This window comes from Aspergillus pseudonomiae (assembly GCF_009193645.1).
Source record: "Aspergillus pseudonomiae strain CBS 119388 unplaced genomic scaffold BDV37scaffold_7, whole genome shotgun sequence".
Lineage (NCBI taxonomy): Eukaryota > Fungi > Ascomycota > Eurotiomycetes > Eurotiales > Aspergillaceae > Aspergillus > Aspergillus pseudonomiae.
Genome location: NW_022475999.1, coordinates 318,471 through 341,306, shown reverse-complemented (window position 1 = coordinate 341,306; position 22,836 = coordinate 318,471). Strand labels below are relative to the sequence as shown.

The following is a 22,836-nucleotide window of genomic DNA, read 5'->3' as shown; positions in this document are numbered from 1 at the left end:
GGGATAGACACGCTTGCTTATTTCCGGATGTATGCTGCGAATTAGCGGTCTTCTGTCCTCAGGCTGCATAATATCGCTGCCTGTATTTCAAATAGCGTAATACTCGGGATTTGATGGTCTGCCATATCCCTCCCCTCCCCCCCAAGATGATATCTCCCCAGTCGACCGGCTCCAGATACTTGGTGATTCCGAGTCAGGGGGTTGCGAATGGATCCAATATCCGATATATCCAGTGACTCAGGAGAAGACAGACTGAAGAGGAAAAAGAAAAAAGAAAAAGAAAAGAGAAATTGCACTAGAATAACCCGGTACCGACCAAATGGTGCGTGATCGCCGTGAAATGGTAACAGAGGCTCTTGCACACGTGTGGTCGGATGGAACATTCCAATGGACCTGGCATCCGCAAGGATCAGGTTTTGGCAGATATACAATAACGGTGGCCGGCGAATGAGACTGGCGGCCGTAAATTAATCATGACTTGTCAGCCAATTAGTTTGGTGAACGGCGTCTCGCCCAAGCCAATGTGGGAGGTCCGCATGCATGGACTCTCTGCATGTTCCAGCGGGGATCTGAATCCTTCCAGCGTTATCTGTCGTTATTTTCTTGATTCTGTCAAGTGGGACCGGCTGAAGAAATTAATTTCCATTTATTTGGTCATACTAGTACCAGAAGAGCTGACGATGTAGCATTTCTCTTCATCTAATGGGAAGCCCCTAGACGAACGTGCCGTATCAGGATCGATATTACTTATTAGGTGGTATTATGATCAACCGAGGGGACCAACCACCGGGCGACGAAGTGAGATAGTTATGCATTGACGACCCGGTAGATGTCAAGGGTGACAAACACGCCTGTGGTAGCCGGTCTCGGGCCCAGTCCTGATCCTCGACGATGGTACTACTAGTCAGTCAGATCATGCCACATCTCGAGGAAGGCCACGTTTTGTCCCCTCCTTTACCCCCTAGCTCAGCGCATGGCACCCTGGTCTAAGGCTGACTGGAAGGGCCCCGTGCTGCAGCTACAGCAGTAGCGTGCAGGATACTGAGGCATCCAAGGCATTGCGTAAGGCATACATAAGCCGAAAAATTTGATCCTAGTATTCTCTTCTTAGCACTGATTTGCTATCTTCAATCAGCACCTCTCTCGAAAGAGTATCAATGTACATCCAAATACTGCGGGCTTAATTCCGGACTTCGCCGTACTCGACGAACTCGTAACTCCATACGGTATACACGTCGGACTTAACAGAGACGTACCCAGTACACCCCCAGTCCAGCCCAGTGTCTCAGTGGTTAAAATTAATCTGCCCCGCCAGCGAGATCGACCAATTCCGTGTGCCAGTTCGGCCGATCGTTTGCCCCAGCAGGATTCTCTGGGCGATGAAGCGAGGAACATGTTGTCCGGCGCTACGATATTAGCGGAAGTTGCCAATTGCACGGAGTTAGGGTAGGCCGGCCCAAAGCGAGGGAAAACGTACAGCGAGCGTTCTGGACCAATGGTTCTCCGAGAGTCTCGCTAACGTGCTCCACGAGGGTGTCTTTAGATAGAGCCTCAATACCATACGTACAATACTCACTCGACTGCAACGACACATGGATCTGGGATGTTTCCTGTAGCCAAAGGCTTGAAGATGCTTACACTATCAAGATACACATGGCATGAAGGGACACAGCTACGAAGCATCGTCGATCCCAGTCCGCAGGCGAAGATGTAGCCTGGATTGATACCTGGAAGGCTGAAGGAGCCTCGGGATCATCACCGGTTGGCCAATATTTCTATCACCCTGGCTTCGGCAATACTCGTCAGGAATCCTTCCGGCGCATTCCTCCCAAGTATCGTCCGTTTCAGTAGAGGACCCTTGTCCGATATCTGAAAACCTGGGAATTGATATGGCCATTTAGTCTCTGAAGTGTACGATGAAAGATCGTCAAAACACTTTACTAGAACAGGCAATTCGTGACACTACCTATTCTAGCTAGAGGGGGAGAAGATGTCACTGGATATCAAGTGTGAGTGGGACCAATCTAGGTTGAAGCGAACCATGGAAGAAGCGAAAGAAGATCATATCACAAGAGGAGCTAGTTGAGTACGGTAGGAGCCGCCCGTAGATATTCCGTTGGGCACTCCGAACCACGGATTTCTTGAAATGGGTTAGCAATAAACTATGGGACCTGGAAAAGCGAGGCACCTTCTGATCCGACAGACCAATCCGCGACGCAGTCAGTGGACGTCTATGCCCGATCAGGTTATGCACAAAGGCCCCACTCGACAGAAGAACCATCCACTTATTTTATTTATTTGTTTATTGATTACTGAATATTATTATTATTATTATTATTATTATTATTATTATTAATTCAACCCATAGCGGAGTCAGTAGGGTATCATTTCTCTCATAACTTGAAACCGGTGGATCCTCACCTCTCCAGGTATTTGCAGATAGCTCTTCATTGGTACGGGCTTGAGGTTGCGTATCCCGCGGTCGACTATCATGCCAAAGTACCACTTCGCCAGACTTCTGGCTCAAAGCTTTGTCCAAGTGGCCAACAAACTAGGTAATTGCCTTCAAAAACATAACTCGATTTCCTTCTTGCCAGTCTCCATACATGGGGTGATATTGCGACCGTGATATGAGGCTCTGGTCAGTCACTTTTGAGCTTTTTTTCCTGTGACCCGCTTCGCAGGATTTTCCTCACTTGGACTGGCTCCTTATCGTTTTCCTTTTCCTCTTTCCTCTCGCGGGAAATGCTTCGCTCACGCATCATGGTTCGCTGATAAAATCCGATGATTAGTTAACCAGCGAAGATCACTGACTAACATTTTACATAATCCTTCACAGCCTCAGGCAAGGCTGACTGACTCACGGGAACTGCACTTCGATTTGAGCAGGAATTTCTTCATGCATCGATTTCTATTTTTACACGATCTCGAACCTTATCTACTCTGACTTCCAGGCTGAGCACTGCACAATGATCACAGTGCTACTCTGGAGTAAGCAGTAACAACCTGAACTGGTATCCTCTGTGATTGGATCAGGCAAGAAACGGGCTGTTTCTTTGTAACTGAGTGGGCCGCATGATGGTTACCCAAAAGAGTATGCAATTTGAAGTCAAGACCGTCGGGTCGGAGATAGGGTCAACGCCCCCATGACGTTGATCAAGAAATGCAGTGACGAGAACATCAAGGGATTATCACCGAGCCGAAATCACCTGTCAATCAAATGCCAATGATTAGCGCATATGGTCGAGACCTGTCGGGTCCGAGTCCGGAGACGTACTCCATCTCTCCGGAACTATTGGTTTACGGCAAAGACTAAGTGTCACGTTACTGTTTAACCTACCCGACGTAGTAAACCTACCCAGGAAGAACCTGGAGCTATGGACTTGAACTTTGAGGGTTGGAACGCACGGCCGACCCGGGCCAGGTTCTGGCTCCGGCGGTGGATCCTGCCATCACGGACTCTAGTTCCCTGCCGCAATTCCGATCTAAAAGGTTAGTACGGACTGCTCCCGAGAATTTCGAAGTTGTGTTCGCTTGTATGTGCTCCATATAGGTGTAGGATCGAGGGCACAACTCAGCAGATGTCGGTGGACTTGAAACGACATCAAGTGATGTCGATAATAATGCCCCTAAGTGCTCCGGACATATTCTGTACATGCACTTCCTCATGCCAAAGCAGATGAGTGCGTCCCGGTCGGCTTAGCATTCAGGGGCTTGTCCAATCACCGCCCCCAGCGGGTGTTGGCTTAGCTAGTCTACTACAGGTTAGTGCTTAATATCGGCTCCACCCCACTCGGTGGAGATCAATCAGCACATGACTTTCAAGATGCATAAATACGGTCTATTACCAAGTTGACGAGCACTTGTTGCTTGGTACAAGCATCATGGGGACCGCATACATCCTGTTTCCCGAGCTCGTGATGTGATTGGGCAATAACATCCGTGTATGAGAGTGGTCGTTCTGGAATTCCAACTCTGTTGAGCATGGCATTCCAAAACCGCAAGGTTTCTTACTGCAGTAGCGTGATGTTACTACTAGTACTCCCCTTACGCGGAAGGATCATCAACGCTGTGATGGGCCCCTTCCACGTGATTGTTCTCGAACCAATGCAGGCTGCATGATGTTCCCATGGCATCCCGAGTGCTGGGTACTCGTGCTACATCGCAGTGGTACTGGAGGCTATCGGGGGCAGGTAATGCCAGTACTACTAACAGCTAACCTATTACTAGTAGTGCCTACAACTGTACAGAGTAGTGTGCATAAGCCGTCCCTTCCGGGAGCGCCCCATTGGACACATCCGCCAAGCATTCCCTGGATGGGTTAGGTTCTAGCATACCTTCAAATCCAACACGCTTCGGTAGACACCTCAGGTGTTTTATGCCTCTGAGTTCTACGCATTGTCTGGGCTAGAGCCACCCCCTCCCCCCTTCTCAGAAAAAAAAAATACTACGCAAATACAATGGGCAATCTCTATTGCTATGCTAGTAGATTGATTCATTCACGACCGGGAATCTCGAGCCAGGGGAACCAAATGCACCAGGTTGTAAGCATTTAGCTGTCCGTCACCATCTTTCGGCGTTCAGAAGACTCATGGAAAAGCCATAGAAGCCCGCTTACTATGGAAGTTGGTACGCATGCATTACTCTGCGTCGCGCAGGATTCTGATATATTTCCACCAACCTTGGCTCCCGGAAGCTGCTCCGTCTGCGCAGAAGATTCTCTCGTTTACAGCATATCCCTTTAGAAGCTGATAGGAGCTGTACGCCAAAAAAGTACATTAAACTTGGAAACAGAAAGTAGTTGACCACCGGATTGTGGTTGTCAACCCATGGGGTACCCGCTCGCCTGGAACTTGAGATTCCCCAGAATTACTCCGTACACATTTTTTCTTCCCCGACACCTCCCTAGTCTTCCCCACCTTGAGCCATGTTCCGATTGTGTCATCTGGCTAACCGGAAGGGGACCTTCATCTGAAAGCCGTATATTAAAAGGGAAACCTACTTATATGATCTATCCCTCTTTGGTTCGCCGAGATTACCGTCTGCCAGGCAATGATCAACTAGATCGATGAAACAAGCTAAAGCACACGTTGTTGGGACGGACCAGAGGACAACTTAGTCGGACATACTGCGGAAATATGGCCGATACTGACCCACAGGGCTGGGTCAAACCAAAATTTTCTTTGTTGCATTGTTGACGAGGAGCTTGAGAGTTTGAATTCTGGGTCTCCTCTTCCGTGATTTTCAGTGCTCCAGAACATGACCCCGCGGGATCAGGGAGCCCTCGGGATGAATGACCCCCCAGGCGGAATATCCGATGAGTTTATCGGCAAGGCCGATACTCACATTACTTTGTGGGAAGTGATTGGCCGGTAAGAGTAAGGTGCTTATCGGGCGCTTCCCGATGCTGCTAATTCCTCTCGACAACGTTGGCACACGTGGTTTTCCCTGGATATGCTTCCATTCCAACGGGAGGGATGTATGCCGTGTAAGCAGACGCCAATCAGCAACCATGAATCAATTCCGTGAAACTCGGATAATGTGGATTCTGTGTAAGGAGACCGACGGGTAGGATAGGAAATCAATTCCCTTGGCAGGCAGACTCCCAAGCATGGGGAAGAAGCCTTGGAACTGACCACACGATCGACGGTAGCTTTCAAGCTGAGGGAAGGGCAAGGGGAACCGCCTTCCTTGCATTTACGACAAGTGCGCGACTAGACTCCATCGGGTAATAGACCAGTGATCAGAATGTGACCATCAAACACACACACACATATACTCCGTACACATGAGATGAATCTGCCCTACTAACAAAAGTAAATTTAAGGAGCCGACACTCAGATCGATCGTAGTTGCTATGACACTGGCCAGGCGACGGGAGTGGAGACCTAAGCATTCGACGGACGCACCTGTCGGACCGCGTAAATGGTTTCCGACCAAGGAGACTAAGGCTCAAAGCAGAGAATGAACAACTTTTGGCTATCTTGGAGTTTTCTTGACCCCCTGGGCAAGTGGGGCACACACACCGTTTGAGGGGCTTTGCTTTGCACGCTCTCGCCGGCGAGGGTTTACCATGACAAATTCCATTCGTCCAAAAGTCTATCAGCATTCCAATGGGCAATGCTTACCCATACAGAATACACAGTGCTGATTTATCCGAGGGGGATGTGGTTATTAATAGCTTTTAGGTTATGTATTTCATTTCTTAAGATTTATGTTTCTTTGGCGGTGCTATGGCGATTATTGCAACAATTCAAGGTTGATTTCTTCTTTTTCCTTTTCCGGCTATGATGCAGATTGGGTCGCGACTCGCGATATGCGACTCTTTTTCTTCTGCAAGCTGGGTCTCAAGGCCAGCCAGCTGTTCGGTGTCAAAATTCAATTTGACCGACGGATGGGTTTCCACATTACAGACTACGGGAGTGGTTCTGGATCTTGGCTGGTTGTGGTGGGTCGTTGATATTTAGGAGGTCAAGTGCATCTCTAGAGAGTGGACCTTGTTGAGGCTTTAAACCTGAAATTCCACTTGTAGTTTGGAAGTTGTAGTAAATTACCTTATGGCATGGTGGGAAAAAGCAAAAAGGAAACTAAAAAAAAACAAAAGTCAAAGAGAGAGAAAAAAAAAGGGTAGAAAGAGAGGAGCCGAACGAAGATACGAGGGAGCCAATCACGGGGTAATCCTCGAACCAACACTTCCCACTAATACTCCATACATGCAGCTGAATCCCAACTTCTGCTGTGATTGATCATTATTATTATCCTTAACAACCGTACCGGTTGTTATACGCCTATCTGCCAAATCTTATGCTACATATCGGTGGCCTGAAATACTACTTGTGATCAGATATATTTGTCTAGTGGTGGTGGTTTTGAAGTTACCAAAAATCATTGGATTAGGGCTCCAGCTACTTCTCCGACTAGTCATGGTAGTGATCAAAAATCAACCCTCGTACCCAGTGTTAGGGTTGTTGAAGATGCTCGATATGACCCGAGAATGGTCCACGTTGAGTCTGGCCTTCATCTTCTCCTGAATCCTCCTTTCTCTTCTAACCCAAATAGATTGGTTTAAAATGAATTACAGGTCAATATTTCCGGATCATCGTGGCGCTGGGGAATGAAGATCCAGCAACCATGGCTCTGCTGGTGGTCTCGCGATGCAGTGGAATCACACCAACAGAAAGCCGTTGAAGTGTATTTGGGCCTGATCCCTGTCGCTCTAACTTTTAGTCGACCCAGTGGTACCGTTCGAATTGACTACTAACGAATGGAGTAAGGGTGTAATAAAAATAATCTGTCTGTCAGGCATACTTTCCCCCAACTTTGCGCCTCAGCCGCACCAGTCAATACGGGTCTTGTCTGTTGGTTTTCCAGTGGATTATACACCCATGCTTGTTTCCCTTCAATCAGATCCCTGGCTTCTCACGCCGCATGGCAACTGTATAAAAAAGGAAAAAGGAAAAAAGAAAAAAAAAAAAAAAAAATCGAAGAAGAAAAAGTGGGAAAAGGAATGAAAAGAAAGCGGTCGAAATGTATTGGAGAAGGATAAATTCCCAATTGAGAAGGCCTAGAAATGTTGATCCTGAACCTGCCGCGGTTTTTTGCTTGTGAGCTTCTGCAGCTTAGCTATCTGAGGGAAGACACTTCGAGGAACACCTGTCCATGTATACTTACACATACATACATACATAAAGACATACATAACATACAGAAAATAAAAAAAAAAAAAAAAAAGGAAAAAAGAAAAAAAAAAAAAAAATGAAGAAGAAAAGAAAAAAGAACTAAAATAACATGAGTCCAATTCAGTAAACGCAGAAAATAATAAGTTACTGTTCCAGGATTGTATTTTTATCCATATGATTTTGACTCATTTGAATTTAATATCATTTTCATTTTTTTTTTTCTTTTCCCTGTTTATGATTTTTAATTTCTTTTCCTTTTTATCCTCTTAATTCCTGGTTAGCTCCGTAAGTGGATGCATGTCTTCTTGAGGCTTTTCATTTACATAGCCATCATGTTCTCCGGTTTATTTAATTTCTTTTGCCCTTTGGTATGATCATCCTGCAGAGCGATCAGCACTTGTTCGCTTACCCTATCTATTTGTGATTGTGCTTGCTATGTTTAATGACAATCCTATTATTCTCCCAAAGAACACACCCCCCGGTTTAATTTAATTCATTCGTCTTATGAAAAAGACTAATTATAATTGATATTCATATTTATTGATTTTTTTATATTTTTTTTTATTTTTTTTTTATTACCGTCATCGCCCGTGCAAGGGTCTGCAGCAGATCTCTGGCGACACCATCTGACTCGGTACCTCGCATATTCCACTCTGACGGTTCTATATCAGTTCCTCAGCATCCTCAGCACTCTACTGCCATCATTCCGACTGTTTCAGATTGTCTCTCTTCGTCTCCCCTGGATCTCACTGCATCAATTTGACTTGCATATGCGAGGCATTTTTTTATTTTTATTTTTATTTTTCGTCGGACCGTCTGATCTCATCCATTTCCGCCCTATAAAATTATTTCTATACTAGACAATATACGAACCTGCATCACAGCCCACCACCATCCCCACACGCCCCCATACCACACCGTCTTCTGTTTCTGACAGGCACCTGAGTCGTTGCATCATGGCTAGAGGATCTGCCCCAGGAACCGAAACTATATCTTCTCCCCACTCGCCTATCCATCTGTCAACAGTCCTCAACTCTCCACGCACTTCCTCAACAGCAATGACTTCTGCCCCTTCCACTTCTCGAGCACAGAACAAGTCTTCATCTAAGAAGACTACCACCACAATGCGCCGGACCAACACTCAAGCAGAGATTCCTCTTCCAATCACCTATACCCCAACTACCCATCGCATCAGTAAAGCGAAGAAGGGGAAACGGGTACACGCCTGCGAGTTCCCAGGATGCAACAAGGTCCGTCGACCCCTACATTCAAACGATTAACCCCGACTAACCTCCACATAGGTCTTCACCAGAGCGGAACATAGACGGCGACATGAACTCAACCACAACCCTGAGGCCGTGTTCCGTTGCACCCACCCGGGATGCAAAAAGGCGTTTCACCGTCCTGACTTACTGGCACGCCACGTAGAAAGACAGTGAGTCTGACTTGATCTTGAGTATCGGTTGAGTACCGGCTAATGAACGATGTTCCAGTGAAATTGAGACTCAGATGAACAACGCGCAATGGGGACGACAGAGTCACATCCCAATGGTATCTGAATCTCATTACTTGCCCAAGGCCGCACCCATTGATCCCAATGCGGGCCACTATCTTGCTGCAACTCAACCAACGACTTCTATGTCAATTGGATCCCTCGTGGCACCGCCTATTCATCCAGACCTAGCAAGCGACAGTGGTCTCATGTGGATGGGGATGAACATGCCGTCGGAGCACCAAACGCCCCTCTACCCCCCGCACCACATTCATGAATCTATCGAGGACAGCCAATTTTATTCGAGCCCTGAGGCTTGTCCTTCCCCTTGTTCAGACGGTGCAACGCTATCCATCCCGTCTCACCCTCGGTCATCCGTGGCTTCGACGCCTACAGCGGTTTGCGACCAATACCCGGAACCCATCATCGACAGCGAGTTATCATCCTCACCAATGCCCATGCATGCAAGCTTGCGGTGCTGGGACCAATCAGAAGGGCCATTGGCCACGCCAAGCTATGCGCCTGTCCCTCTGAACGATGTAAGCCAACCCCAGTCTATAACACCAACAATAGAAAGCTGACTAGGAAGCAGCCCTTCCACTGCCAATACCCATCGCCTACCTGGCCAGCCGCACACCATTTCAACTATGATGAGCCCGCGCTTCCATCTGGGACACAGTTCCCTCCTCCAGTGTCCTGGAAGTCATTCACGATTTGAGGCCAATGCAGAAACTTACGATGACCATAAACCAATCGCACACGCTACCATTGAGACACATTGACGCAAAACCGCCCCAATCTTGATTCTACTGTACGATTTTTCCTGCTACTCGCTGCCGCGCACATTATACCACCGACAAGCGAGACGGGCGTTTTTTGGAGGAAACCCAAGGGACCACCGGAACGGATTGCACGTCATTTCTCCTGCTGTACCACCAGTAAAAAAACAAAAACGATTCCCGAGAAACGATCACGGTTACACAAGCCGTTATCACTCAGGATGACTTTCCAGGCCAAATTAAGATGGACCCCACGAGATCCAGGACTTACTCTCGGGATTCTAAAAATGGATCCGAGGAACATTTCGATTCCACCCGCGGCCTGCTACTGTGTTACAGAACCAGCACGATATTCTTTTCTCCTTCTTCTTCTTCTTCTCCTGCGCCATCCCTGATGGCCTTCATAGGGCGGCGGCGCAACTTTGGAAAACATAAACGGGTTCTTTTTTTTTGGAGGGAGGGAACGTATTTCCTTTGTCACGGCCGGAATTTCCTTTGTTCTTCTTGTCTTTTTTTCCTATGTGCTGGAAATTCTCCTTATCTTATGAATTGATGTATTTCTATACCCCAGGCTGATTGGCATAGTATATATTGCTGCTCTGCCCTTTTTATTTCAAACCAAATATATCTAGACTTTTGGTCCACTTTGAAATCTACCTCTTCTACTCGATCATGGTTACCATCCTGCATCTTCCATACAATGTGTAACTATAGTAATATCCTACCTCAAACCCACAGTGTAACAGTAGCACCCAAATACGAGATCCCCCAGTGAAACCCAAACTCGAGTCTAATGCAACATCCACAAAACACAGAACCACATATACAGTGTGTGTGTACGTACGTACGTACGTACATACTCGCCCTCAAACTGAGGCCGGGGGAGGGGGGGGAAACGATCTCCTCCTCGCGAGATAGACCTAAGCTCCATAGCCCCAATCCTTCCGAACTCAATACCAACCACCTCTGTTCCAACAACACAGCCTCCCCGATGCAGAATCTATTTCCGGATCGGATACGCCTGAAGGATCATTAGCCAGGCTTTCCCCCGAAGCTTAATGCTAGATTGCCTTTTTGGCATGCGGGGTTCTTGGCTGGGTTGGGAATTCGGCTGGGGAGTTGCGTTTGTTTCGTGCTATTTCTGGGAGCTTTGGGGTTGTTTGGTATTTGCAGGGTTGGGGTTGCTTTTTTGATGCGGTTGAATGGGTTGATTGATGTAGATGTATGTACGATGGATGCTTGTGGTAGAAAATCAATTGCTAGCTATGCGATGCGAAACTTGAAACAAACCCCTCGACGTCCGAGTCACTTGTGTAAGTCACTCTGGGATGGAATCACTCTCCAGCACCATCCACACCAGCTTCGATGTTGCCCAGCCTCTTCACGTGCCAAATATTGGCCTGTTTCTCTCTCATCCTCGTGTTCAACGACACAGGCCCCCACCAGAACCCGTTTCTTGGCTTTATGTTTGACCACACCTCCAATTCCGATGATCTCTTGTCGGAAATACCCGGGCTCTTCTTCTTCACGGCTGTCCCGACGGTCGTTCGGATGATTATGTGATCCCATATTTCCATATCCAGTTCCGTGTGGACTGCCTGAAGACCCGTCTGCTTCGCATTCTACTTCGAGCTCGATTTCTTGAGCCGCCAAGCAAGTTTCTCCACGACCGCATTTGACGCCCTGACAGCCCTCGCCAATACCAGTGCCTAGCCCTCCCAGGTAGGTACTGTATCTGGTCCGCCATGTCCATACGCGGCGGTACGTTGTGTCACTGTTACGTACGAACATTCCGCACTGATGACAGAGCCAGACGGAGTCTGCACAGGAACAAGGAGTACGCTGAAAAGCTTCAGTTGTAAAGCTAGGCTGCTCGGATGACAAAGGCTGAGTATCATAGGCAGATAGGCTCGGAGGAGACAAAGCAAGAAGATCGGCTAGCGGGGCTGTCTGACAGGCGTTGCAGAGACGACGGATGCGGTTCTTCAGCATATTGCTGGTTGGTGGTTTTGCTGTGCAATTCTAGACAGGGCTGTTAGTATTGCTATGCTTTTGGCGATCCATTCTAATCAACGTACGCGACAAACCACTTTGGAGCATCGCCGACACTCGCCAACCATGTCTCGAGCACATTTGGCAACTTTGCCGGCAGTTAGACGCCCAGAGCCCCTGGCCTCTTTGCTCAGAAGTCGGATCACGGACTTGACGCTGTCGGGGATCGGAGTACCGCTACGTAGCAGGTCTGACAGCGTCTCGATGTATTCATTCTCGCAGCGTAGGGTTTGCTTGACTAGTTGGTGGCGGTAGGGTGCCAGGTTCGCATGGAATTGGCGGCATGTCCGAGATAGGGCGTGCAGCGTGTTGAGATCCACTGATCGGGCGATTTCTTTAACGATCCTGAATCTTCTAGTCAGCACCACAATACCGAACCAGACACAACGTGACCTGGTTCACTAGTGTTGCGTACGGATAACAGCCCAAAGCAGCGGAGAAGGCATTTTGATTTTGATTTTGTTCTTCCAATTGAGACTGTGAAGCATCGCGTGTCGGGTCGGTGGAAATATCATCGTCAGTAGGCAGCTTTGCGGACTGTGGAGCTCCGACAACCATCAACTTGGACAATGTCGACTTCCCCGGTTCAGCGAAGAGATGCGGCAAAGCATCGGGCCCATGCGAGAACTGATTCTTGCTGAATGTATCATGGTCCAAGTCCACGAATACCACCATGGTGTTGTGCTGAGCAAGTAAAGAAAAGATCTAGATCCGCACTGCTGATGGGAGCAGAAGAGCTAGTAGAAGCAGCGCAAAGTTAACAAAGCGAATACTAGCCAAAATGCTTAAGGATGCAACAGAGAACCTGAGCTTCTCTTGCCTTTAAAGCTAAATTATGAATTAAAATAAGATACTGCTACGCGGTGATGGAAAGCAGTGGATGACGCAGTTGCTCTCCGTCTTCGGTGCGGGACCACAGCAACAGAGGTGGTTCGTCTCGGTGATTGAGATGCCGATGAGAAAAGTCTGGGTCGGATGCTTCTTTTCGCGTCTATCCTGCCTGATTTGGACTGTACCTGAACAGAATTCCAGGGGACAGTGGATAAGCTCCAAAGTTTCCTCCACCGGCTTGTAGTGTAGTTCTTTAGACAATATCTTATCGATCGATCAGTGACATTAATCTTTCGGGATCACGCGCGTGCATCTGACAGGTTGGGGTCACGAGGCGGCGCTTTCCTTGATTTGGAGACATCTACTCCACCTTCCAATTTAGGAAGGTCACAACTGAAGGCGCATTTTCTCCGAATCCTCGGAAAGAGTCCTTCTCTTTCAGTCTATTACTCGCCCTCTCCAACAGAGTCATGTTGTTCATATCTCGAGCCATATCCAAATGATGGTCAATGCCATGGTCATCGATATGCTTCAGTGCCTTGTCATATGGGCTGACCTCGTCTTTCTTAGCCTATCAACGACCCCAACCGCGCACTTAACCGATAAGATACGATGACTCCAACTATACGGTGCTTTCCGAGGACAGGCCGGCGGGGTAAAGGAAACTACTAATATGGGGAAGCCTATAACTTATATCTCGGCCGAGGGCCCCTCGACCGTACTAAAGCAACACGAGCTGCTTTCCCTTTCGCGCTGTGTATCCTTTCTATGGGTAAGACCTCGTTTCACGACGACCGCAGAAGCAATTAGTTCAATCCAAAATGCCCCTCAACTCGAAAGCAATCTACTCTAGACTGAACCACGACTTCGTCCCATTCAAGAGTCGGAGAAGTACTGTGCATAGCACAAATGGAATCGTAACATGTACCCAGCCTTTGGCAGCTGCTGCGGGCCAAAGAATTCTGCAACAGGGAGGAAATGCTGCAGTACGTCTTTATACTCAATTCTTCTTCCGTCTGGAGCATGCTAACGGCCAACTAAGGATGCTGCCGTAGCTGTGGGTACGTATTGTTAATTTCATCGGTCTAATGAAAAGAAGCTGATTTATTATGATCGATAGCCGCTGCATTGAACGTCACCGAACCCTCATCGACGGGTATTGGAGGTGATATGTTCTGTCTCTTCTACGAGGCCAAAACGAAAAAAGTTCACTCCCTAAATGGATCTGGGCGGTACCCTGCAAATGTTACGCTAGAGAAAATTCGGAGTGACCTGAACGTCGGCCTAAACGATGCTGGAACCATTCCTATGAAGAGCGTTCATGCGGTGACGACTCCCGGCGCAGCTGCAGGGTGGGTTGACACCATAGAGAAATTTGGAAGTGGTAAACTGTCTTTGGAGCAGATCTTACTTCCAGCTATTGAACTTGGCGAGAATGGTTTTCCTGTATCCGAATTATCGTCCTTTTTTGTAAGTGAAAGACTTCTTTGGTCACTGAACCTTGTCACCCGAGACAGGGAATGCCATATCATCGCAGAATATGGACTGATGGCCAATAAATGACAGTGGCGAGAAGGTGAAGATCTCCTTCGAGAGGCATCTCCGAATTCACATGAGATGCTCAAGCCAGACCAGGAGGCTAAAGATGGGGTCAGAGCCCCTCTTCCTGGTGAAATCTTGAAAAACCCTACGCTGGCCCAGACCTTCCGATCGCTTGCAGCAAATGGCAAGAAGGGATTTTATGAAGGGCGAGTTGCAGAGGAGCTAGTGAGAGTTGTGCAAGATCTGGGAGGCTACCTTACTCTAGATGATCTGAAATACCATGCCGAAACTGGGACCCAGGAGACGGAGGCAATCTCCCTTAAGTTCATCGGACAGAGCATTGCTGAGAAGCAGGGTGCAGGAACGGATGGTGAAGACAACCAAGGAGTGGAGATTTGGGAGCACCCACCAAATGGACAGGGAATCGTTGCTCTCATGGCGTTGGGCATCCTTGAGGAACTTGAGAAAATGGGCAAGATTCCGAAGTTCACGGAGGACCAGCATAACTCTGCTGAATATCTTCATGCAATTATCGAAAGTCTGCGTATAGCGTTCGCTGATGCCTCTTGGTGGGTCACGGACCCCGATGTCGAGAAGGTACCGACCAGCGAACTTATCTCCCCAGCCTACTTGGCCGAGAGGGCAAAACTGTTCAACCCGGATAAGGCGACTGATATCCTTGACCACGGCAGCCCAGCCCACAACCATTGCGATACTGTCTACTTTGCAGTGACAGATAAGGAGGGTAACGGCATCTCATTTATCAATAGTAACTACGCCGGATTTGGCTCGGGCATCATCCCCAAGGGTTGTGGGTTTACGTTGCAAAACCGAGGAGCCAATTTCTCTCTTGTGCCGGGCCATCCAAATGTTCTGGCTCCGCGGAAACGGCCTTACCATACCATTATTCCTGCCATGATCACCAACGTCTCTGATGGATCTCTACACTCAGTATATGGTGTCATGGGTGGCTTTATGCAGCCCCAGGGTCATGTTCAGGTGCTACTCAACATGCTTGCATTCAACTATCACCCGCAGGCGGCATTGGACGCCCCGAGGATTTGTATTGCTGCTGGTTCTCCGGAGCTAGGAAAACCTGTAGATCGCAGTGTCTATATAGAGGAAGGAATCAGCGACGAGGCTGTCGAGGGCCTGAAGCGTCTCGGTCACCAAGTAAAGGTACTGAGCGGATGGGAGAGAGGCATGTTCGGTAGGGGACAGATTATTCGCTGTCACCACGACGATGGGCAATTGATTTACAGCGCAGGAAGCGACCAGAGAGGAGATGGAATGGCCATCCCGGTGCTGTGATGTATTGTAATCAGTGGCAATCTAAGTCGCAAAATACCAAGCTTACATTAGTTATTTCCCAGGAACCTTCTGAAAAAAACTAGTGAGAGCACAACGGAGTCTCTTTCCGTCTCTACAACCTGTGTAAGCGTAAGCCAGGGCAAGTGAAGCGAGAGAACGTGAGCCAAAATTAAAAGCACGTCATGACCTAGGCGGTGGGGTGAGATAGGAACTAGTAATCTAGGAATGATGATGGTTGGTTAAAATGCAAATGTACTATTTGTTTGTCTCTTTGGAATTGCCCTCGCCATTATCATCACTACTCAAGCTATGCCGTTCGACAGAGGCTAGCTACATTTATTATAATTCTCAGTGGACTCGAGATCATCAACAGCTATGCGGGGGGTGTTACCTCACTCTACCTCATTTGATAATACAAACCGCCAGGCAACTAAAACATCTAGCCTGCCCTTCGACAACACCAGTCAAAGCAATCACAGCACTGGCAGGTGCCTACGTGATTGGTCTTAACGAAACGGTTGAGATTGTACGGGAAATGTTTTCCGTAGATCTTCGCTGTGGCGGCCTGGTATCGGAAGTGCTCCTGGAGTGGTCTAATATGAAGGTGCTATTTAGGGGCTTTGACGGAAGTGAAGGATCCTAACGGAGCTGTTATGTACAAGAATGTCAGGCTCGGTGTTCGGGGAACTGGGGGGGGGGGGGATTTGTCGTTGAGTATAACTGTATCTACCAGTCCTCGAGTGCCAGTGTTGGACAGGAAATGTGCAATGTCTGGGGGATGCCCAATCTTGGAGCCTTCAAACCAACGAAGGGTATCCACTGAGCTCAAGCTGGTGTAATAAGCAATATTTATTAACAGAAGGATAGCATTGATGTACATATTTTTCAATATAAAACGTATAAAATAAGTATTCATCAACATGAAAGAAAAGTATTCAGACAGGTACGTACATAACAGAAAAGATAACACCTTTGCTATGCTTCCTTTACCTGAACGCTATGCTATGGTTCAAAGATAAAACATAAAGGGAAAAGACAAACAAGAAAGGGGCTTTACATGAAATAAATGGTGAAGGAGAAACAACATAACATGAGAAGAGACAAAAGACCACATTGAAATGAGAATGATTTTGTAATATTGTAGGGGGAAGGAAGGGGGAAAAGCAAAAGAAAAAAATATAGAATATGGGTTTCTAATATGCAGCAATAGCAGACTTAAAAAAGCCTTTTAGCTTGGAACTTCCGCTCCTTGGAGGAGACGGAGCACGTTTGTGCCGATGGTGACGATGATGTCCTTCTCCGCTATGACGGTGATGGCGTTGCTCAGGTTCTTCCTTCGGCGTTGCATGCTCTTCTTCTTCGGCCTTTCTGCGAGCTCTGCGAGCTTCACGTCGAGCCCGATCTTCTTCTTCGGTCTGATGAGATCCGCTGGAGCGTTCAGTGGTGCCTCGTCCTTCGTGAGAGTGACGGTGACCATGGGAGCGGCTCGTGGAAGATCTCCTATGAGGCTCATAGATATTTGCGGCAGCTTTGTCACCGCTTATTTTCAGTAGGGGTTTGGTGTCTGACTCCCCTGATGTCATGTACTTCAGGAAAGCCCTGGGCTGAGGCGCTGAGGGGTGCGCGTGTCTTGATGAGGAGCTTCCGCTTCGCTCGCGATCCCTGCCGCTAGAGTGCTCTGAAGCCTTTGTGCTTGTCTTGACAGGCACAGGTTCTTTTTCTCTTGTAGAACGCTCAGAACGTTCGGACCGTCTCACGCGCTCGTGCTCTTTTTCGCGTCCTGATGAACGACGTTGCTCCCTTTCCACTACAACCGTCTTCTCTTTCCGTCTCTCTTCATGTCTGACCTTCTTCTCATGCTGCCGCTTCGCCTCATCCAAGGCTTCTGCCCACCGGTTTGTAAAGATACCGCCGCGTTTAGTACTCTTCTGTCGTTCCAGCCGAGGCGGATATTCGTCAGATGAGCTCTTGGAATGACCACGCTCACGGTCCATGTCGGCTGTTCGTCGCTTTTTCTTTCTGTGGCCATGAGCCAAACCGGCGGCGGCAGCTCCGGCGGCAGCTCCAGCTGCAATTCCAGCGGCGGCTTCGGTTGTAGTCGAGGGGTCATCTTTGAGTGAGTCAACAGTATCTGGGTATTCGCTTGTAGGATCTGTCGCCTCTTCGGACAACTCTCTTTCAGCAGCTGGATCTTCAAGTACTGGCTCTTCTGCAGGTGCCTCTCCGACAGTTGGTTCATCGGTAACAGAATCTTCAGGAGGTGTCTCATCGCTGACGGGGGCGCGTTCAATGATAATAGGATCAGCTGGTGCAGACTCAACGACTGGAGGGTCCGCTGCGGGTTCCTCAGCCGGCTCAGGTTCTTCAGCTGGAGTGTTTTCCGGAGCGGGTTGGATAGGAGCCTCAGCGGGAGGGACTTCATCGGCAACAGTAGGCTCTACAGTGGCAGGGGTTTCTTCAGCGGGAGCCTCTTCTACCGGGACCTCTTCAACCTCTGAGACTTCATCAACGGGGACTCCTCTCGATACAGATGACGCGGGCACTTCTTCAGCAGCAACAGACCCCCCAGGAACTGGAGCTTCCAGAGCAGGCGTTTCCTCAACCAGAACTTCCTCAACGGCAGCAGGCTCCTCAGGGATCGAAGCTTCGGGAGCAGGAGCTTCTTCGACAGGTACTTTTTCAGCAGGTACTTCCTCAACAACAGCAGGCTCCTCAAGAACTGGGGTTTCAGGAGCTGGAGCTTCTGCAACAGGAACTTCGACAGCAGCAGGTTCCTCAGGAAGTGGGGCTTCTTCAACAGGTACTTCTTCAGCAGAGATTTCTTCAACAACAGCAGGCTCCTCAACAGCAGGAGTTTCTTCGATAACACGTTCTGTTTTAGGAGTAGATACTTCCTCAACAGACTCATCCTCAACCGCGGGAGGTTCTTCAGCAACAGGGGTTTCTTCAGAAGGCACTTCCTTAGCTGCAAGTTGCTCATCAGCAACAGGTGATTCTTCGACAAGGGCTTCAACGTGAACCTCTTCAATGGCAGCAGGTTCAGCCACGGGAGCTTCTTCAATAGTGGATGGCTCGGGAGCTTCCTCGACAGTAGGGACTTCTTCTGCGAGAGGCGTTTCTTCGACAGGGGCTTCTTCAATAGGAGCCTCTTCAGTAACAGCGGGTTCAGTAGGTGGAGCTTCTTTGGCAGCAGGCGCTTCCTCGACAAGGACGTCTTCGGCAGCAGCAGGTTCCTCGGTGACAGGAGCTTCTTCGGTAACATGAGGCTCTTCCGTTGGAGCAGGCTCTGCTGCAACAGTTTCAGTGACAGGAGAAGGATCATCGGCCTGAGGCTCCTCCACAGTGACCAGCTCTTCCGAGACTGTTTCTTCCGGCGAATCTGTAGTAGGATTTTCCTTGGAGGCATCAACTTCCCCCAACAAAGCCTTCTGATCGTCGGACTTCTCCACAGGAGCGTCATTAGCTGGGGAGGGTTCCTCCGAGGCCTCCTCTACTTCCTTGTCTTCTTCCACTAGATCTTCTTGTGGCTCTGGTGTAATAGCTGGGGTTTCAAATAGTGCTTCCCCGGAACCTTCTGCGTCAGAAGTAGGTTCATCGCTTGCTGCTTCTTCGATATTGACCGGAACTTCTGCAGGAGTTTCCTCAGCCGTGGGCTCTGCTGTTGCCTCGTCTACTCCCTCATCAGCCAGTGCTTGTTCAGCAGGTTCCGTGTTGGCCAGCTCTTCAACCGGGCTTTCTTCTTCAGAAGGCTTTTTGTCGGTTGCAGAGATCTCTGGAGCCGCTTCACCAGCATTACCCTCATCCACCTCAGGTGCAGTATCCTCCGTTAGCTCCTCTTTTGGCGGTTCCTCAGGTACCGTCTCCGGTGATTCTTCTGCTTTAGGAGTTCCGTTTTCTGGAGATGACTCGGCTGGCGGTTCTTCAGAGGCATCTGCGACATGTTCGGCATCTTCCGGGGCATCAGATCCATCGCTAGGCTTATTCATAGAAGTATCACCAGTAACGGGCTCTTCAGTAGTGGGCTCCTCTGCCGCAGGTTCAGGATTCTTATCGTCCGTATCAGCATCGGCTCCAGAATCGGCTTGGTCTTCATTGGGAGATGGACCGGTTTCAGTAGCGTCTTCTGCGTTGTCGTTTGTCTCGTTTGATGTACTTGTTGCCGCTTCCGTTTCTGTTTCTTTGATCTCAGGTTCGACTTCTGCTTCAGCGGCAACAGGATTCTCGACCGGTTCCGGTTCCGATTCCCGAGGCGGAGGTGTGGAGGGAGGCTCTTCCACGGTGGCAGCGCCCTTCTTCTTCTTTTTCTTGTTCTTCTTTCCCTTCTTGCCTTTGCCTGAGACAGCGCCTTCATTGGTATCCACAGGCGCAGGCTCTTCGATAGCGGGTACGTCTTCCACAGGTTCTGCTGGGGGACTCTCTTTACTCTCCCCGTCCGCGGCAGCTTCATCAACCACCGTTTCTCCAGAACCCGACTCTACTGTATCCGTAGACTCTGCTAGGTTTGGTTCGGTGTCAATACCAGGGTTGGCGGAAGCTGTACTTTCCTCTTGAGTCTCTGTAGCTGTCGGCTCATCTGTTGACGCCTTATCGGTTGATGTTTCGGTTTCAGGAGCAGGGTCAGGTGGATGATCTTTGGTACTTGAATCTGTCGCTGGACCATCGGACGAAGTGTTGCCTGTCTCATCGGGATCTGCGGGCTCATCTGCAGGCTGCGGAGTAGCTCCAGCATCTGTAGGTGGGCCATTTGTTTCCTCTTCAGGAAGAGCCGGTACTGGCTCGGTCTCTTTAGAGCCCTTGTCAAGGTCACTCTCTTTGCCTGCTGATTCTTCTTCTGCCTTAGCATCTTCACCTACTTGTTCCGCAACTTCTTCATTTTCGGGTGTGGGTGTATCTGAGTCAGTAGAAGGACCGTCTTCTGAGATATCAGTATCTAGAAGTAAGGTCAGCTGACTATATGCACTGGCATTGTCTGAAGCGTACCATTCTTCGGCTCTTGAGAATCCTGCTCTGGTGCGCTTGGATTCAAAGCCTCTGTAGCATCTTGCTCCGCTTCTGCATGCTGAGCCGAGTCCTCAGCTGGCGGCTCGTCTTTCTTGTCGTCTGAGGCGCTCTCATCCTCGGGCGTTTGGGTTGCGTCGTTGGTTTCTGCAGCCGGCTCTCCTTTTTCTTCGACTGGCTCAGCAGCAGCCTCGCCGGGGGTTTCTACGGGACCGGCGGACGGCGTTGTCGCTTCAGAAGAACCTACAGATGTTTAGTAAGGAAACCACAATAAGACAGTGGCCATCGCTAGCAACAAAGTGATCAAGATAAGGGCAGGCGTCAATAATTATGGACCACACAAGATAGTGGATAAAGGGAAAGTTTATGTATGAGCTTACCTGCAGCCTCAGGGGATGATGCAGTGTCAGCCGGGGAACTACTTGATCCTTCTTCTGGAACATTGCCTGCTTCAGCGGGGTTGTTGCCCTGAACATTGTCAGGTGTCAGATCGTCTGTTGATGTAGAAGCGACAGGATAAAATGAAAACTGAAAAGTCTGACGGTCGAAGGTCTGATATTGACGCTCGAAAGTCTGGTACTCAAATTTGGGAAGTTGTGCATACTGGATCGGTTTCCCCATTTTCTGCAGATTCAACCGCCGTGTCCGGGGCGGGCTCGATAGTAGGGCTGTTCTCTGGGTTTGATAGTTGATTGTCGTTTACTGGTAGTCTTTGCTTGTTGTTATTGTTGTTGTTATTCTTCTTCTTGTTCTTTCCTCCTTTCTTGGCCATAGCATCGGATCAGTGGTGTTGTACAAATCTGTATGGCCTCAATTAGAGTGGGAACTGGGCACTAGATATAGATCAATTGAGGGAGCTTTGACCACCCGTCTGTTGGGGTCTAGGCAGGGCCAGGGGCAAAGGGAATAAGAAAAGAAAAGAACAGGGGGGCGACGGATCAAAATGGAGTATGAACCGATATGGAATGTGAAAGGTCAGGTTCGGGCAGACCCTGACGTATTGGCTTGAAGGCGAAAAAGTACAAGCAGCAAATGTGCGCCAGTCCGCAAACAATCCTTTCCGAGAGCCAAGCGAGGCGACGTATCGAACTTCATCCACGACCCAGTTGGACGGGACAATTTCAAGCTGCAGTTCGGGCATGGGGGTTGGGGACATCATTGACGAACTGCCCAACGGCATAATCTCTTATTGGGCCACGTCTCACGGGTCCCATAACACTGTGGACAGACATAGAAAGTGGGCGTATTTCCGGCAAGCATCACTGGGGCAGGGAGAAAACCGGAAGACTGTCATCTGCATGAGAAGCTTGCAGTAGCAAGCAGTGGCGGCGGGCCTGGTGAGGAGTAGATGACCCAGAAAGAGAAGCACCATGCTCAGAATAGAAAATTGGGTACTCCATACAATCTGTAGTATAAGTGGGGGTGGTGCCACTGATCGGTTGGAATTGGCTTTTTTTTGTTCTTTTTTTTTTCTTTTCTTTTTTCCTTGTTATGGGGTCTTTCTGCCCTTCTGTTTTTACTCCACAGACCCTCCATTTGGACTGGAGGCTAACCGACGCGTCATGGTGAAAACCACCAGGGCGGCCAAAAAGGACTGGTATAGAAAAGTCAGGCTAATGGTCGATACCAGACCAACGCAAACGATTACAGCCAACCAATATTGGAATTTTCCGTGAATGGGCAGCGAAACGCCAACCATCTAGCATTAGAGATGGAGGCGAGACGCAAGAATGATGCTAGAAACCATTAGTACTCCGTACTTCATTCTGTGTACTCCGTATGCTGTATCTCTGCTAATCAATCAGAGGATTTCTGCCCGACGCCTGCTCCGGGCAGCGGCAGCAAATTGGACGCAGCGTCCCAATGGGTCCGGGCCATAATAACCCTAACCATTAGGGAGGGATTTACTGCAGCTAAGGCAGATGGAACAGGGCGGACCCTCGAATTACTGTAGCAACAACCCTTAGGGTGGGAGGCAAGTGATGGGAGAAGGATGAAACACAGAGAGAAGTTTAGTTACTTTCTCCACAAACGAACAATTCAGCAAGTGCCGTTGATCACTGGACCGCCGAATGGAGATTAGTGGAGGTCACTGTTTTGTAACCGTAACCACAACACGGCTTCTTCCCGTTCCTCATCAATTGGACGTCGG

The 22,836-nt window shown here is 48.9% G+C and overlaps 6 protein-coding genes across 6 annotated transcripts; 3 read left to right on the top strand and 3 right to left on the bottom strand.

Annotated features, from left to right (window-relative positions):
* Positions 1–322: 322 nt before the first annotated feature.
* On the bottom strand, positions 323–1,725 carry BDV37DRAFT_239147 (uncharacterized protein). Its single transcript, XM_032080922.1, has one exon. The coding sequence runs from the start codon at positions 1,393–1,395 to the stop codon at positions 1,132–1,134; it is 264 nt and encodes an 87-aa protein (XP_031945558.1). The 5' UTR covers positions 1,396–1,725; the 3' UTR covers positions 323–1,131.
* Positions 1,726–8,635: 6,910 nt separating this feature from the next.
* Positions 8,636–9,889, top strand: BDV37DRAFT_279183 (uncharacterized protein; the record flags this gene model as incomplete). The annotated part of the gene is made up of 4 exons (XM_032086274.1): positions 8,636–8,929; positions 8,981–9,114; positions 9,173–9,710; positions 9,764–9,889. The coding sequence occupies 4 exons, from the start codon at positions 8,636–8,638 to the stop codon at positions 9,887–9,889; spliced, it is 1,092 nt and encodes a 363-aa protein (XP_031945557.1).
* Positions 9,890–9,973: 84 nt separating this feature from the next.
* Positions 9,974–10,589, top strand: BDV37DRAFT_191440 (uncharacterized protein). The gene has a single exon (XM_032079681.1). It carries the CDS (start codon positions 10,195–10,197, stop codon positions 10,501–10,503), a length of 309 nt encoding a protein of 102 aa, XP_031945556.1. The 5' UTR covers positions 9,974–10,194; the 3' UTR covers positions 10,504–10,589.
* Positions 10,590–10,634: 45 nt separating this feature from the next.
* On the bottom strand, positions 10,635–13,238 carry BDV37DRAFT_239140 (uncharacterized protein). Its single transcript, XM_032080921.1, has 4 exons — positions 12,823–13,238; positions 12,418–12,739; positions 12,029–12,347; positions 10,635–11,972 (listed from the first exon to the last, which is right to left on the bottom strand). The coding sequence occupies exons 2-4, from the start codon at positions 12,675–12,677 to the stop codon at positions 11,256–11,258; spliced, it is 1,296 nt and encodes a 431-aa protein (XP_031945555.1). The 5' UTR covers positions 12,678–12,739; positions 12,823–13,238; the 3' UTR covers positions 10,635–11,255.
* Positions 13,239–13,310: 72 nt separating this feature from the next.
* On the top strand, positions 13,311–15,736 carry BDV37DRAFT_239136 (gamma-glutamyltransferase family protein). The gene is made up of 4 exons (XM_032080920.1): positions 13,311–13,819; positions 13,876–13,894; positions 13,954–14,303; positions 14,400–15,736. The coding sequence occupies exons 1-4, from the start codon at positions 13,655–13,657 to the stop codon at positions 15,684–15,686; spliced, it is 1,821 nt and encodes a 606-aa protein (XP_031945554.1). The 5' UTR covers positions 13,311–13,654; the 3' UTR covers positions 15,687–15,736.
* Positions 15,737–22,153: 6,417 nt separating this feature from the next.
* On the bottom strand, positions 22,154–22,772 carry BDV37DRAFT_239132 (uncharacterized protein). Its single transcript, XM_032080919.1, has 2 exons — positions 22,490–22,772; positions 22,154–22,440 (listed from the first exon to the last, which is right to left on the bottom strand). The coding sequence occupies exon 2, from the start codon at positions 22,381–22,383 to the stop codon at positions 22,201–22,203; it is 183 nt and encodes a 60-aa protein (XP_031945553.1). The 5' UTR covers positions 22,384–22,440; positions 22,490–22,772; the 3' UTR covers positions 22,154–22,200.
* Positions 22,773–22,836: the final 64 nt, after the last annotated feature.